General features: G+C 25.3%; 1 protein-coding gene across 1 annotated transcript in view; it reads left to right on the top strand.

The window, feature by feature from the left end:
• The window catches only part of LOC100204908 (DNA-directed RNA polymerase III subunit RPC5), a 75,033-nt gene that overhangs the window by 39,202 nt on the left and 17,713 nt on the right, over nt 1-18,118 (top strand). The window contains exons 8-10 of the mRNA XM_065803269.1: nt 1,960-2,049; nt 3,233-3,315; nt 12,779-12,823. Of these exons, the coding sequence (XP_065659341.1) occupies nt 1,960-2,049; nt 3,233-3,315; nt 12,779-12,823 (218 nt within the window). The remainder of the gene's footprint in view (nt 1-1,959; nt 2,050-3,232; nt 3,316-12,778; nt 12,824-18,118) is intronic.

The raw sequence follows: 18,118 nt of genomic DNA, 5'->3' as shown, positions 1-18,118 counted from the left end.
ACATTGCGTCAACCTCTCCTTAATTTTGGTCTATAGTATTTATCTCCTTTAAAAAAAATTATTATATAGTTATAAAATTTCAGAAATCAACATGCCAGTTTGGCCGAGTGGTTAGCACACAAAGCTTAGAATTAAAAAAGCTATGGTTTGAGTCCTACCACTAGCAACTTTTTAAAAATTTTTTTAGATTTTTTAAAATACAAAATACTTTTGAAGTTTTATAGAGATTATATACAAACATATGTATCGATATTACACACTTTAACAAACGAAAAGATTTTTAAAAAAGCCAAAAATTCTAAAAACATCAACAAATGGGGGGAAATTTGTTGTGTATGTGTCATGATTGAGAGACTTATGTTAATTTAGTTTTACATTTTTTACATTTTTATGTTAATTTAGTTTTACATTTTAGTTGAGTTTGTGCAAGGAAAATAAGTATACAACATGTTTATTAATAGAATACATAATCTATAGAACTCTAAAGTTGTTTTGTATTGCATTTTTAATAACAAAAATTTAAAAAAAAGCTAGCTGATGATTTGAACTTTACTTTTTTTAAAAACAAAAATTGGATTTAAAATGTATGTTTTTAATAAGAACATATTTGAAAATTCTAATTATACATTTAAGTTTAACCATTTTATTAAATTTATTGTTTTAAAAAAAAAATTAAAAATTAAAATTTTTAATATTGATCTAATAAGGAAATTTAAAGTTTTACAGCTATTTTACCACCACCACACTACCCACCCCCCTCCTCCCCGATAAACATTCTAAACTGAGTGCGCAACAACGACAGAACTTAGCCATAAAAAATAGTATACTCCATTATTTTTTAGACTAAATTTTAGATTATGGATTGTCTATAAATTACTTAAGGCTATAATTCACTAATGAACAAAACTAAAGATCAAAATTTCTCTCGCAGAGTCATAAGTCAATTAAAAAATCAAAATAGCTCATTAAGTTTAACGAAAATCACCACCTAAATGAATTTAAGATCTCATTCTTCTTTTTCAAAAATAAATTTAGGGTTGCATAATTTATGGACGATCCTTTAGCGTTTTATAGTCTCTAGCTTTTAATGGTCTAAGATCTTCTTAGTTCTTCCATTTGTATAGTGTTGCATAAAAACGTCTGTAAGTTTAAATGTCTTTAGCATATGTTAAGTTTGCAGGCAGTATATGGAACAATCGTGTATAATAAATCTATAAGAATGAAAAAACTTTTGAATTTTATTTTAACAATTAGAAAACTTTTTCGCTATATATTATTATTTTTTTGCTATAAATATTGCTATAGTTATTATAGATATATACTATAATAAAAATTTTGCTATAAATATTGCTATAAATACAGCAAGATTGAAAAATATTCAAATTTTATTAGGGGAGGTCTTTAATCCCTCAAAACAACACTGATGACAGCGTATTAAACCACTGAGCTATCAATGGTATGCGTTTAGAAGGAAAACCAACCTAATTATAAATCCCTTATAAGCTCTAGGTATGCGGAATAGGTGTGCATGTTAGTTTTTTTGGTCTTAAATCGATTTTTCAAAATGAATTCTTTTATGTAAAAATATTGAAATAAACAAATAATAGGTATGGAAATGATCAGTGTGGATAAGTATAGAAATGGTAGGTTTGGTAAAGACCTGTATTTTATGGGTCCAGAAAGCTAGGATGTATATATATATATATATATATATATATATATATATATATATATATATATATTATATATATATATATGTATATATATATATATATATATATATATATATATATATATATATATATATATATATATATATATATATATATATATATATATATATATATATATAAAGAAAAAGAATAGAAAAGGTCAGTGTGGAATAGACTTACAAAGACCCGTATTTTTGCGGGTCAGATCAGCTAGTGTATATAATAATCATATATGTTTATAATTTAGTTACGATTTGAAACTGCAGGTGCAAAGCAAAAAGTGTTTGATTCTGTTATAGAAGAAAAATGGAAAGATATGACATTTTTTCATCCACATGTATGTTCTTGTTATTCAAATATTTTATCAACCTATATTTTTGTTATTCAAATTAAGTTACAGTTATTAGAGTTTTATTATGGTTATAATACAATCATGGAATTGTACTAATTAAAAGTTGTTTTATATATATATATATATATATATATATATATATATATATATATATATATATATATATATATATATATATATATATATATATATATATATATATATATATATATATATATATATATATATATATATATATATATATATATATATATATATATATATATATGAAGACCTCAGTGGAAAAACCGGCGTTGCCACATTTAAAAAGTATTGAGAAAGTATTTATTGATCATTAATAAAAGTCTTTATATAAAGCAATGAAACTAAGCAATTTAAAAAAATTTATATTATAATTATTTTATTTAAAATTTATTCAAAAACAAAACATTTTGTAATTTTTTATACAAAAATTTTTTTTCTTTGCTTTAAATAAAGACATTTATTAATGATCAACAAATACTTTCTCAATACTTTTTAAATGTGACAACGCCGGTTTTTCCACTGAGGTCTTCATATATATATATATATATATATATATATATATATATATATATATATATATATATATATATATATATATATATATATATATATATATATATATATATATATATATATATATATATATTATATATATATATATATATATATATATATATATATATATATATATATATATATATATATATAGTTATATATATATATATATATATATATATATATATATATATATATATATATATATATATATATATATATATATATAGTTATATATAGTTATATATAGTTATATATAGTTATATATAGTTATATATAGTTATATATAGTTATACTATAGTAATAGTTTGAGTTATATTGTGGTCAGTATGTAGTTAGTATAGAGTTGATAATAACAAAAATGTAACAAAAGTGGCATAAAATAGTAATACTATAGTATAAAAATTAGAGTTTTGCTTTAGTTTTATATTTGTTCTCTATAGTTTATTATAGTTTATAGTTTATTTGCTTTAGTTTTATATTTGTTCTCTATATTTTTATTAAGAAAATATTCTCAAAAGTTTTCAAAACTATTAATTTTAAGATCTATGGTGGTTGAATGTAAAACAAAATCATTTTTACTATCTAGGAGCAACGCTCATTAAATGAAAAGCATCTATTATATTGTCTGCAGGATAATTTTGAGGCACCAGAATTTACTGCAACATCACGGTAAATATTTTTGATTATTCTTTTTAAGTGCTTTTTTCAAACCAATTTGTCTATGTAAATGTTTTATATTTTTATATTTTTTCTAATAATTTTTGTATAATTTAATTGTTCAAGTGTGCTTTTTTTTTTTTTTTTGAGTAGTTTTTCAAAATTATCATTACAGTTTCTGTTATAAAGCTATTTTCCCTAAATCAGATAATCTTTTAGGATGGTGTAATAACAGTAGATATTTTGGGATGGTGACAATAACAGCAATAGTTTTGGATTGTGAACTGACCAGAGACGGATCCAGGATTTTTTGGTGGGGGGGGAGATGTTGATACTAAAAGGGATGGGGGGGTGTTGATACCATTTTGGTGGAGAGGGGATGTTGATACCATTTTGGTGGGGGGGGGGGGATGTTGATACCATTATAACAGCCAGACATAGCTGATGTATATATATACATATATATATATATAATATTGTTTAAACTTACCTTAAAATTTAAATGTTTTCTAAAGTTTTTGAGTGCGAAAAAAAATAAACTACTAGAAAGTAAAATTGTGCGGCGCAGTGGTATCTTTTTTGTATGGTTAAATCAAAGTGAAAAAAAAATGAATGAAACATTGGGCATTTCTTATGGAAGAATTTAAGATCAAGAGCGCAGATTATTTCAATAGTTTCAATATTTTGATTATTTCAGAGTATGTATTTTCTGGCGGGGGATGCATACCCCCCATACCCCCCTTTGGATCTGTCACTGTAACTGACCTCAGCCTATTATAAAAGAAAAACCATGTAATAATTAAAACTAGCATTCTGTAAAATATGGGTCGTGGTAAGTCTATTCTACACCGACCATTTCTTTACTTATAGCTTATTTCAATATTTTTTAGTAAGCAGTAGAAAAACTATACATATTGCCTACCTTTAAAAGTTATAAAATAATTTTTAAAGAGTAAAAAAATAATTTATAGTATAACTTTAAAAAATTTTAAATGCTTCAGTAGGCATTGTGCAAACCGCTATTTAGTGGTAGAAAATAAAAATCTGTCAAATCTTTGTTTTGAATTAGTAATTAATGTTCAATACTTTATAACTTCTTTTTGTAAAAAAGTAAACTTTCTAAAAATAGGTACAGACTTATAAATTTTTTTCTTTATTAAGTTTCTATTAGGTTTTTATAAAAAATTTTTCCAGACCATTCGCAGCTTATTAGGAACCTCGCCTCATTATTTAATTTTTCCTATTAAAAAAAAAAAGTTGTCTCTGTAATGTGCGTTAAATGTGTAGACTTAATTGCCTAAGCACATAAATAATAAGTAATTGCCTAAGCACATAAATAACTCAAGTATCTCTATCGTGACGTATGTGCAAAAAATTGCTGTTTTGATGTTTATTGCAATTTTAAGATTAATTTTAAAAACTCTCTTCCTTTTGTTTGTTATATTATATTATATCTTTATATATCAACAATAGCACTTTAAAATGTTTTAGTTTGTATTTTAGAAAGTTAGAAATGATTTTAAAAAATTAACATGCAAGCAACAGGATTTGAACCCTCACATTATACTTCGGAAGCGCAGCAAGTTAACACTATTTAAAAAAAAACGGAATGCTTTGAATAACTTTATAAAACAGCAAAAAATGCTTTCAATCAAAATTAAGGAGATTTTGCTGCAATGCAATTTTTAAATAAAAGTAAAATTTTATAAAAGAAAAAAACATTTATTCAGCTTAAAAAATGTTTTATTTTTTATTTTAAGAAATTGAAAAAGATTTATTAACAAAAAAAAAATGCGGAAGAAGAAAGGTTTGAACCACGGCGCAAGCAAGCAAAGATTGGGATTTAATATTGCAGATTAATTGTTATGCCTTAAATAGTTCTCAGTAGTCTCTTGGGCAAAAGGTATAAACTTCTGCTCTGTTATATTATTTTGATGCATATGATACTCAATAAAGATAATGCTTATTTTGGTAAGCAAAATAATTTAAAACTCATCTAGTGTGGTGATTATGGCAACACTCATGATAAAGTTTATGAAGACAAAATTCATCTGAAGTGCTGTTTCTTCAGCTGGGCGAGCCTACATTGTGTTGCAGTTTGAGCTGCACAGTTGCAGTTTAAAGGCAAAACACCTAGAAGCTCTACAAGTAAAATCAATCATCAAAAGAAAAGCTGAAATAACATCAGAAGATTTAAGGTCTATCTACAGATAAACCTAAAACATGAAATGCATGAAATCTGCCCACCAGAATCAACGAGACTACAGTGCTATTCAGAGGGTAAGGGCTCATGAGGAAAGCTCCTGTCTGGAGAATGGTCAACTGAGCGTTACCTTAGAGCTATTTTCTACATGTTTCAAAACTTTACAGTCAGGTATAAAATAAATATTAATAAAATTATTACAAATTCAGAATTTATCTGAAAATAATAAAAATTGTAATTGTTGATGTGGTAAAAAAAAATTAACATGTTACTAATTTTCTCTAAATGGTGAGAAATTGTTTTGTAAAACCAGCATAAAACTTAAAATTTGTTTTTTTTTGTTTATTACATTTTTTTAGCCCTGCAGCAGAGATTCCCAACAAAAATCCTGATCATCGGGAAGGACAAGCTCATTCAAATAGCAGAAGTTGTGGAGGTCAATTCCAAGTTTTCCATCTGTACTACAAATGACAGGATAGCCTTGATTATGCCTTGCAAATATTTTCTATTTTGTATACTTTCCATTCAAAAGATGCAGGGAAGTTGGACTCCCCACTGTCCAAACTGCCATGGCCCTATTCAATATGTCACTGAGCCTTTTCTATAATGTCTTCATGTTCATAGCTACCATTTCTAGTTCTAGTTCTTTTCTATTTTTGATGATTTTTTGTAAGTTTCATTTAATTTTGAGCAAAAAAAATGTTATTTTAAAAAAAGTTTGTATTTTTCAATTCTTTTTATATTTATGCTAAAAAAAAATTTTCAAAAATATTCCGATTATGATACTTTCAAATTTATTCCATGATTTCAAACTTATTCTTGGTAACAATTTTTCATTAATTAGAAAAGCTAAACAAACTAAATTATTTTTTATTAAATTAAATTTATTATTATTTATTAATAGAAAAATTTGACATTTATTAGAATAGCTAGACAAGTGCTTGATGACATTCACTTTGCACTCAGCTTTCATTTTTAATGTTTAAATGGTCGAACATGAGAGTATTAAACTTTTATGACAATAATTGAATGGTTGATAGCGCACAGTAACAGACTTTGACTTCTTATTCAGCATCCTAACTTTCGGGTAGAACTGAAAAAAAAATGGACATAACTGTAACTTCATAAAATTTTGTTGCTCTGTGGAATGGAGACCGGGGTTACAACAAAATTACAACAAAATTTTTGTAAATATTAAAGCGCAGTTTCAAAGAGTATGATAAAGCACAGTCTTAAAGAGTATATGGTACCAAACTTTAGTTCATATAACGAGCCAAAACATTATCCCATTTTTATTTTTAAAAAAAAAAAATCTTTTTTTTTTTTTTTTTTTTTTTTTTGTAAAAAATAAATTTTTTAATATTGTTAAAAATTAAAAAAAGAATTAATTTTGTAAAAATATTTTTTTTTTTAATTTTTAACAATATTAAAAAATTTATTTTTTACAAAAAAAAAAAAAAAAAAAAAGTTTTTTTTTTTTTAAACATAAAAATGGGATAATGTTTTGGCTCGTTATATGAACTAAAGTTTGGTACCATATATAGTATTCCTCTTGATAATGTTTTGGATTATATAATATATATAAGAAACTATAAAGTGTGTTACACTCAATTGAAAAAGAATTTTTTTCTGCTGTTTCCTGACACAGCACTGCATCAAAAAACTGTTTTATTATATGAAAGTTTAGTTTTTTATATAAATAATTTATTTAAGTATGTATTTTAGAAGTATGATGCAGTTTTTAGTATTTTTTGTATTTAATATTGTTAAAATATATATATATATTTTTTTGCTAATATACCCCAAAACAATAAACCACCTGCCAGGCCATATTGAAAGTATCAAAAAGAATTAAGACTGAAAAAAGCATGTTTGTAAGAAACATCCAAAACTGTGAAGAAAAAAATTGATGACTTTTACATTGCAATAATGCACTTACTCACTTATCGTTGCTAATAAAAGAATGTTTGGCTAAAAACAGCACTACAATCATACTTCAGCCACCATATCTAACTGATTTGGTCTTCTGCAACGTTTCCTGTTTCCAAAATTGAAGAGACCTTAGAAAAGTTTGAATGTAAAATATGGGTCTTTACCAAACCGACCATACTTATCTATTCCACATTGATCATTTCTACATATATTCCTTATTTACTTGGATATTTTTTAGTAAAATAATTTATTATGAAAAAAAGTTGTAAGGGCAAAAAAATTAACAAGCGCACCTTTTCCGCATATGTAGAGCTTATAAGAGATTTATAATTAGGTTTGTTTTTATCCTAAACACATATCATTGATAGTTTAGTGGTTTAATGCGCTGTCATCAGTGTTGTTTCAGGGGGTTTAAGACCTCCCATATCAATCTTGCTTATATATTTATAGCAAAAAAATAGTATAGCAAAAAAGATTTCTAATAGTTAAAATAAAATTTTAAAGCTTTCTTATTTTATACATATGTTATACATGATTGTTCTGTATACTGCCTGAAAACCCAGCATATGCTAGAGATGTATACACTTACAGAGGTTTGTACATAATGCTATACAAATGGCAGAACTAAGAAGATTTTAGACCATAAAAAACTATAGACACAGTCCTAGCTATAAAGTTTAAAGTTAAGCCAAAACAATTTTGCGCAGTGACAACAGTGGCAAAAAAAAATTTTATACAATAACATATACAATACAATAACAAATACAATAACAAATAAAAAAATTCAAAACAAAACAGCTTGAGCAAAAAAGACTTGTAGTTATTAGAAAAGTTTTCTTATATTACACATGATTCTGTATAAAATATTATTTAAGTGGATTTTTTACATTTGAATATAACATATGTTTTTATATATAAGGGCAACTTTATTCCTAAGCAATAAAGCTGCACTTATTTAGAGAACCCCTTGAAAAGTGTTGATTAGTTGCAATCTGTATAAGAGTTTATAAAATGGTTTTTTTTCAATTACTTGCATAAATTCGTTCAGAAGCCCTGCAAGCTTACCACTCAGCCACAATGACATGTTGACTTATGAAAATTTACAAACTAACAGGTTATAACTACAAAACGGTAATAACTTTGAAGGGGCATAACTCCCTTGGTACATGAGATAAAAACTTAGTTTAAAAAAGATTTTGTGAAATCCGACTCGCCTCAAGGATTAACAGTTTATTGGGGGAAATTCGATACAGCCGACTGCACTTCGTTCGAACTGTCTCTATTTGGTCTCAAGTTCTTATTGAAATATTCTTCTTCTTTGGCCTGATTAAGGACTTTATTTTTAATGTTTTGCTGATGTATACTTGGGTGCACTTAATTTTCTGAGCTACTTGTGTTGCGATAAGCCATCTTTGTGGTCAAACATTGTATAAAGTCTTTCAATGTTCCTTTTTGTTATTATTTTACTAATCCTACCACTTCCAGGGACTCTTTGGTGCCCCAGAATTATTTTTAGCGCATCGAATAATTGTATAGATGGTGTTAATAGAAATTTTTTCAGCAAGAAAGTGATCAGCTGTAAACTTTTTTTCTTTAGATCGATTTTTCAAATAAAAAATGTTCTCAACGGGCTTCTTGTTTTTCTTTCATTTTTTTCTGTAACAATAAACTATTTTAATTTATATAAAGCAATTTTTGTAGAGAATTGAAAATGTTTCAAATAGGTGATATTGCAACCTTATTTAATATAAAGTATGTTACATAACTGTGTCATTTTTTTTTAATTACAACCCGTTATATAATAAATAAAATACTTAATAAAATGGAAATGAAAAATAGATCAAAATTAAGAAGATTTTGCTGCAATGCAGTTTTCAAGTGAATTTAAAACTGTAAAGTGTGATATATGTTTTGTAAGTTTTAACATTACTCAATTTGAAGTTTACATAAGTTAGATATTTGCATATATTTTCGTTCGCGTTTCTCAATTTGAAGTTTACATAAGTTAGATATTTGCATACATTTTCGTTTGTTAGTGAAGTAAATAAGGAATATGTTTAGAAATGATTGCTGTGGAATAGATAAGTATGGAAATGGTCAGTTTAGTAAAGTCCAGTATTCTATGGGTCTGGAAACCTAGGATATACATATAAGGAAAAGGTATAGAAAAGTTAATATTATTTAAGATTAAATTATTTAGGATTATTTAAGACTAGCTGACCAGACCCAATTTTTACGGGTCTGGTCAGCTAGTCTTAAATAATCCTAAATAATTTAATCTTAAATAATATTGAAAATAAGTTTAGAGTTACAAAAATAAGTTCAAAGTTTAACTTACCAAAACATCCTTCAAGTATCAAGATAAAAAAATTCAACTATCAAGATAAAAAAAAATATTTTTTTTTTTAAAGAAATCTTGTCAGTTTAGAGCATTTATCTTTGATGTTAATAAATATTATTGTTAAAGTTAAATTATATTTTAATGTTTGGGTTTTCCTTTTTTTAATATGTTAGGTTAAATTAAAAAAATATATATAAAAGTTTCTTGCTAACTTGCTATTATTGATAGAATTTTTTATAAATTATGAAAAGTTTTAAGAATAGTTCGTTGGATTAACAATTAAAACCGAATACAGCTGTTAAATTAATGCGGTTTGTTAAATTCCCACTAAAAAATGTTAAAAATCAAATATAAAACATGTTATAATTAAACATGCACACATACACATATATATATATATATATATTTATGTTTTTATTCTTTGTGGTTATAAAGGTGCTCAAGGAACCAATCAAGGAAGTCCTTACTGTCTTATACTACAGGACTAGGGGGAGCATTTAATTACCAAGTTCACACTTCCACTCTTACAAATGTGGCTTATTTTGGCTAGAGAGAGCATTGAACCTTAAACCTTTTTTTATCTGTTATTGAACCAGGAACAAGGGCTGACCTCAGTCAAGTATTAGTTCTGGTTGCTTACTACTTTTGCATATAGACCTGTAAAAGCATTTTTTTCTTCTGAAGTTCCAAGGTTTTATCAAATCAGGCCTAAAAAGATTTCTTTTTAAATAAGTATTTGTTTTTTTTAAAACATTTATAAAAAAATTTATATTAAAAAAAAGGATAGTTTAATTGTTTCAGTATATAATTTTATTGGGGGCAAGTGTTTGAGTAATCAATATTTATTTATATATATATATATATTTATATATGCATATATATATGTATATATATATATATATGTATATGTATATATATGTATATATATATATATGTATATATATATATATATATATATATATATATATATATATATATATATATATATATATATATATATATATATATATATATATATATATATATATATATATATATATATGTAAATTATGTTAGTGTATTTTACAAATAGAGTGCTCAATGTTCTTAAAGAACAGAGCAATAATTAATTAGTAAAAAACACTTATCTAACTTTTATCTTCGACTCGGAGTTTCACCATCGCTGGATCATCAGGAAGAGTTATATATATATATATATATATATATATATATATATATATAAAAATATATATATATATATAAATATATATATATATATATATATATATATATATAGAGAGAGAGAGAGGTAATTCCATGGCAGAAAATGAAAAAGTAATCAAATTTTATTTTTTTTTTTTTTTTTTTTTTTTTTTTTTAAAATTTTAGCAAATGAATATTGATATAGACATATAAAAGTTTATTTAGAATATGCCTTTAGTACTAAAATTAATTTATGTAAGTCATTTTTATGCTTCTGTAAGTAACGGTTTTTCTGATTGTTGCACAGTAAATAAAGCATCGTTGTAAAATGTTATTTTAACAATGAATTTATTTACAGAATTGGAATTAATTTAGCGTGAAAATGGAGCTAACATGTTCAAATTGTTGTTGGTCAGATTTTATACTTTATAAAATATATTTTTCAAAAAAATAACTTTTGCAATTTTCATGTAATGTAAGTTAACAAAAACACGATAAAGTTTTGTTTTTTCCAAAATTTAGTTCAAAAACTTAAATTTTTTAATAATATATGCGAAAGAATCTTAAATGTTACGTTTTTACATTTAAAGTTTTGCATAATGATGCTTAGTTAAAGCACAATTTTTATTTTAAATTTGTGTAACAAAAGTTAAAACTACATGCATTTACTAAAATTCTTGCGCTTTTCCCTTAACAAAATGAATAAGGTCATTAAGTAATTCTTATTTCGTGAAAAGGTTCTATCTGAAACTTTTTTTTATTAGGAGAATTTAGAAAAAAATCTTATATAATTTTTTACTGCTAATTTAAATTATTTATATTATTGTTTTTTTTAATTTTTTTATGTATTCTTATTTTGGTTGACATGAAAATATACATAAATAAATAAAAATAAGATTTATATAAATACTTTTATTTAGACATTAAGGCTTTTTTCTTAATATGAAAAGATCAGTTAGAACCTTTTTTATTTTTGTTTTAGTAAAACAAATTGTTTGTAAATGCAATTAAGGGGGGTCATCCATAAAGCACGTCACCTATATTTATCAGTTCTTAATCCCTTCCCTCCTGTCATAAATGATCGCATATACCTGAACCCCTCTCCTCATTAATTGTGGTAGCAGTTTTTACATTTTATTTAAATTTTTATTTTAAAACTTTTCATTTTTATTTAAAAAAAAAATTTTATTTTAAAAAATGAAAATGTAAATATTCTGCAGCATTTTAAAAATTCAATCTAATTAAAATAAGGCCATAACGCATAAACATAAAAAGTGTAAGTAAAAACATCGAAAAACCAAAAATTTTCTTATTTAAATGACTCAAATAAGTATTAATAAATTATATTAGTAAAGTTGTAATACAAAAATAATTTTTTAAAGTTGCCCTTGGTCTTGCGGATAAAACAGTTTTCGATTTAATAGCTTTTCTAAATCTTATGAAAAATTACTCAGAAAGAGTGCCACCATCACTTTACTGATTTGCAGAAATCTGACCTAAAAGATGAAGTAATTTTTTACCTTGTTTTGCGTGTAATTTAAATTAAGAAGCATTTTCATTAATAAGTTCACCCTCTTTCATTTTCATTTCTCTTTCGGCCATACTTAAAATTTTTTTGCTTATTTTATTCCTTAGACAGCTTTATATATATATAGCTTTATATTTATATTTATATATATATATATCTTTATATATATATATATATATATATATATATATATATATATATATATATATATATATATATATATTGAATTGAATGTTTATCTGTATATTGTTTTATTAAGTTTTATGAGTACAATTAATTTTTTTTATAGGGATTATCTTAAAATTCTCTCTCCAAAGGAAGATAAAGATTATAAGTGAGTATGATTGGTGTATTTGTTACATAGAGGTTTTTTAAAAATATAACATAAAAATGATGTTAGTACCACATTAGAAATACTGCCATAGGCAGCATAATGACATTTTAGTATTTTAGAAAATGACAATTTACATTTTACAGCTATTTAATTTTTTTGAGTCATTTCATCAAGTTTTTTAAAGAAGCACTAAATTTATTGTTAAAGATTATTAATAAACATTATTTCCAATAATTTTCTGAATTATTGTATCATTTTCAGAGAATAACAGCAAAAAGAAAATAACTAATTAAACAAACAAAAAAAGTGACAGAATATTTAGACTTTCTTTTTGTTTAATGTTAAGATTTCAGCTTCAGTCTCAGTAGGGTAGTTCCGCATCTAAATACCCAAAATTTAGGAAATTTTGAACCATGGGTCTTCAAATTTTTTAAACACTTCTATGTCTGTTGCATGTTAAAAAGAAAAGTTAATACATAAAATTTCAGCTGAAATGTTGAGCAATTTTAATATTGACCTGGTTTCCAAAAATGACCCGGTTTTTATAACATTCTAAAAAAATATTTTTTTTGAAAAAATAAGAAATAAAAATGACAAAAACATAAAAATAAACATATATAATGTTTTTTTGATGCTGAATTCAATAAATGTACTTAAAATGCTGAAATAATAAATGAACATGCTTAAAAGTTTATAAAACAACTAGTTTCTATAAACCAACTTTGGGGCCCAATACCTCAAAACGCCTGTCAAATTTTTTTTTTTGTTTTTTTTTTTGCTGGTAATATTTTCAGCTGCTTATAACCTTACTAGGCACAAAAAATCTGACAGTAAAAAAAACTGAAACATATAGAACTTTAATTTCAAAGATATATCAAATTTTCAATAAATTATTAAAAAAAACTTGCAAATAGAATTCTGTAAGATATTAAGTTTAGTTTATAGACTCCTTAGAAGAAAAAAACAAAACAATTTTGTTATATTTAAGGAAGTCTTAATTATATGACAACTTAGTTATTTGATCTTAGCAACTGAAAAAAACATCCTGTTTTGTTTTTATATAAAAACTAAGTGTGATATTGAAGTGCCTTTGTTTTTAAATTTAATCAAATTACCTGTTTGATGTATATAGATTGTGTGTGTGTGTATATATATATATACATATATATATATATATATATATATACATATATATATATATATATATATATATATATATATATATATATATATATATATATATATATATATATATATATATATATATATATATATATAGTTCTATAGTTTGTATCTTACGCCAACACATACGTCACTTTTAATTAGTCCATCACGCAAATGTTGACTTTCGTCCAACATTTGCGTGTTGGACGAAAGTCAAAACCATTAATTTAATTACAAATTAATCGTTTTTAAAAAAAAACCACAAAAACGCAAATTTAATTGACCAGAATGTTTTTAAAAACATTCTGAATGTTTTTAAAACATTTTGAATGTTTTTAACAATATAAACAATGTTTTTATTTTTATTTTTTTTAATAAAATATTTTTATTTTTTTTACTGTAAATCATGCGCGGAGTGTTGCTACATCGACTATCTTATACCCTGACTTGCAAGGGAGTGCTGCTACATTGACTGACAAGTAGCCTGACTTGCAAGGGAGTGCTGCTACATCTACTATTTTTTAGCCTGACCCGCAAGGGAGTGCTGCTACAATCGACTGAGGGTTTGGTTGAGGCAGGCAGTCTATCAATTAATAAAAAAAAAATTCCGGTCTTGCATTTTAATTTTTACTTTTTGTCAACAAAATATGGAAAAACTTTCAGACAACATATAAGAGCTATATATGTATATATATACAACCCTTAGATGTTGTCCGAAAGTTTTTTCGATACTTTGTTGACAAAAAGTAAAAATTAAAATGCAAGACCGGAATTTTTTTTTTTTAATAATGATAGACTGCCTGCCCCAACCAAACCCTCAGTCGATGTAGCAGCACTCCCTTGCGGGTCAGGCTATTTGTCAGTCGATGTAGCAGCACTCCCTTGCGAGTCAGGCTATTTGTCAGTCGATGTAGCAGCACTCCCTTGCGAGTCAGGCTATTTGTCAGTCGATGTAGCAGCACTCCCTTGCGAGTCAGGCTATAAGATAGTCGATGTAGCATCACTCCGCGCATGATTTACAGTAAAAAAAATAAAAATAAAAACATTTTATTAAAAAAAATAAAAATAAAAACATTTTATTAAAAAAAATAAAAATAAAAACATTGTTTATATTGTTAAAAACATTCAAAACGTTTTAAAAACATTCCGGTCAATTAAATTTGCGTTTTTGTGGTTTTTTTAAAAAACGATTAATTTGTAATTAATTTAATGGTTTTTACTTTCGTCCAACACGGAAATGTTGGACGAAAGTCAAAAGTAATTAAAAGTGACGTATATGTTGGCGTAAGAATCACTTTTTTCCTTCCGCTCTTCCCAAAGCCAACAAACTATAGATCTATATATATATATATATATATATATATATATATATATATATATATATATATATATATATATATATATATATATATATATTATATATATATATATATATATATATATATATATATATATATATATATATATATATATATATATATATATATATATATATATATTTATATAAAGAAAATTACCAATATCTATCAGTGTAAAACATTATACAACAGAAGGATTCTGAAAAGGTTTGGATTATTTCTATATTAGAAACTTTTTTTTTTTTAACTGAAAATTAAGTAGGAAAGAAGAATTCTCTTTTTTTTTTATAAAAAACATTCATACTAAGTAATTTATCTTAAGATGTGTTCTATTGGCTCAATGACGAAATGGTAACTAATGTTACTAGAAAAACTGAAAGTCAAGGCCCCTCAAAAAAAGAAAAACTGAAAGTCATGTTCCCTCAAAACTGTGTTATAAAACAAGTAACATGAAAAATAGGCTGAAAACTTTGACGAAATTATAAGCTTGATAAAGGATAAAATTCTATGTTCTGACAAAAGGACTATTGCTTTAACACTGGCACCCCCCAAGTTGGTCAATATTAGAAGTACAAAATAACTTTGCAGTTAGAGAATACCAAGCAAAGATGGTTAGACAAATTTTCAATAAAAAAGGATTGTTAGCTATCTCTCTGCTGTATAAAGGTAAAGTTTTACACAAAGAAATAGAAGATTCTGTTAAATTGTTTTATGACTCAAGTGATTTATGTAGAACTATGCCTGGAAAAAAAGATTATGTTAGCATTCAAAAGAACATCCATAAACAAAAAAAACTTCTTTTGTGTAATTTAAAGGAACTACATGTATTATACAAAGAAAACAATCCAGAAATAGAAATAAGTTACTCAAATTTGTTTCACTTAGATCAAAGTGGTACATTTTGGTATACATTCTGTTTGTGTTTATTCTTATCACCAAAATGCCATATTGCTATTGGAAGCTTTCAATATTGCACTATAGTATAAGGATTTACTTTTAAAAACTGTTTGCTCAGTAGAAAACAAAGAATGCATGTTTGCACAGTGTGATAGTTGTCCTGGTAAAGAACCCTTTACCAAATATTTGCATGAGATTTTAGAAGAATACAAAGTTGATTTTTAGATATACTACAAACAATGGCAAACTACTGATCATGCAACACTATTGAGTTTAATAGCAGATATTCCAACGTTTGTTGAACTATTAGTATCTTGCTTTGAAAAGCTACAAGCTCATTATTGCTCACTCTCAGTCACAGTATCTTAACCAACTAAAATAAAATATGGATCAATCAAACATTATCATTATTGGCAACTTTGCTGAAAATTATGCTTTTGTAGTCCACAACGAAATACAAAGCTATCATTAGAACACCCAACAATGTTCTTTTCATCAATTAGTGATATACTATAAAGATGATAAAGGTGTACTGAAACATTTTTCTTACTGTTTTATATCCGACAAAATTACACATGATATAACTTATGTGTACAAAATATTTCAACTAATCATACTAATATTAAAAACAAAATTTTCCAATCTGTCCAAATTATATTTATTCACTAATGGTTGGGCAGGACAGTACAAAAATTGTAAAAGCTTTTACAATCTATGCAAACTAGAGAGCGAATTAGCCCTTAAAGTTGAATGGAACTTTTTTGCCACATCCCACGGAAAGTCACAATGCGATGGGATTGGCGATACTGTAAAAAAGTTAACAGTGCAAGAAAGTTTGAAATGACCATACAGAAACCAAGTTCTCACATTTTTTATTGAGAAAATCAAGGTTGTTAACTTCATTTACATAAAGGGACAATTGCAACGTGAAGAGCAAAAAGAAAGGTACACTGATGTAACAACTCTACCTGAAATCTACTTGTTGCTTTCATCAATTTATATATCTTGGAGATAACAGGTTGGGGCTAAGAGGTGTAGTACAGACACTAATTATACAATAATCCACAAATTTAAAAATGAAACAAGATATATTTCAACCTGATACTCTCACTTTAGGAGATTATGGTGGATCGGCATTGTAACTGAAACCAACCTAGAAGAGGTTGATGCTAAAGTTAAGTTTCTCCACCCAAAAGATCCATCAATTTATTTTAACTCGCCTGAAAGAGACAACTATTGTTTTATTCCCAACATCAACATATTGAAAAAACTATCTGTTCCACAAGCTTGCTCTAGTTCCGGTAAAAACCATGTGTTTGAAAATGCTGAAATAAAAGAAGTACAAGTAAAATGGCAACAATCTTGTGAACTATTACAAACACAGTCAAAATAACTTACGTCTTCGATACCTTTAAAAATCTTGTATATTTAATTAACTTTTTAAATTACGATCAACTTATTTTATTTTATTTTAAATATTTTTTGGGAATTTCTTGAAAAAGTAACAAATCTTTGAAATTAAAGTTCTATATGTTTCAGTTATTTTTCCAGTTTGATTTTTTGTGCCTATTACGATTATAAGCAGCTGAAAATATTAACAGCAAAAAAAAAAAAAGTTTGACGGGGGTGTTTTGAGATATTGGGCCCCAAAATTGGTTTATAGAAACTAGTTATTTTTATTAACTTTTAAGCATGTTTCTTTGATATTTCAGCATTTTAATGACATTTATTGAATTCAGCATCAAAAAAGCTTTTTATATGTTTATTTTCACATTTTTTGCCATTTTTATATCTTATTTTTTTAAGGAAAACATTTTTTCCAAATGTTATGAAAACCGGGTTATTTTTGGAAACCAGATCAATATTAAAATTGCAG

This window comes from Hydra vulgaris, chromosome 08, assembly GCF_038396675.1.
Source record: "Hydra vulgaris chromosome 08, alternate assembly HydraT2T_AEP".
Classification (NCBI taxonomy): Eukaryota; Metazoa; Cnidaria; class Hydrozoa; order Anthoathecata; family Hydridae; genus Hydra; species Hydra vulgaris.
Note: the sequence above shows the minus strand (reverse complement) of the source record. Positions and strands in the feature narration are given on the sequence as shown.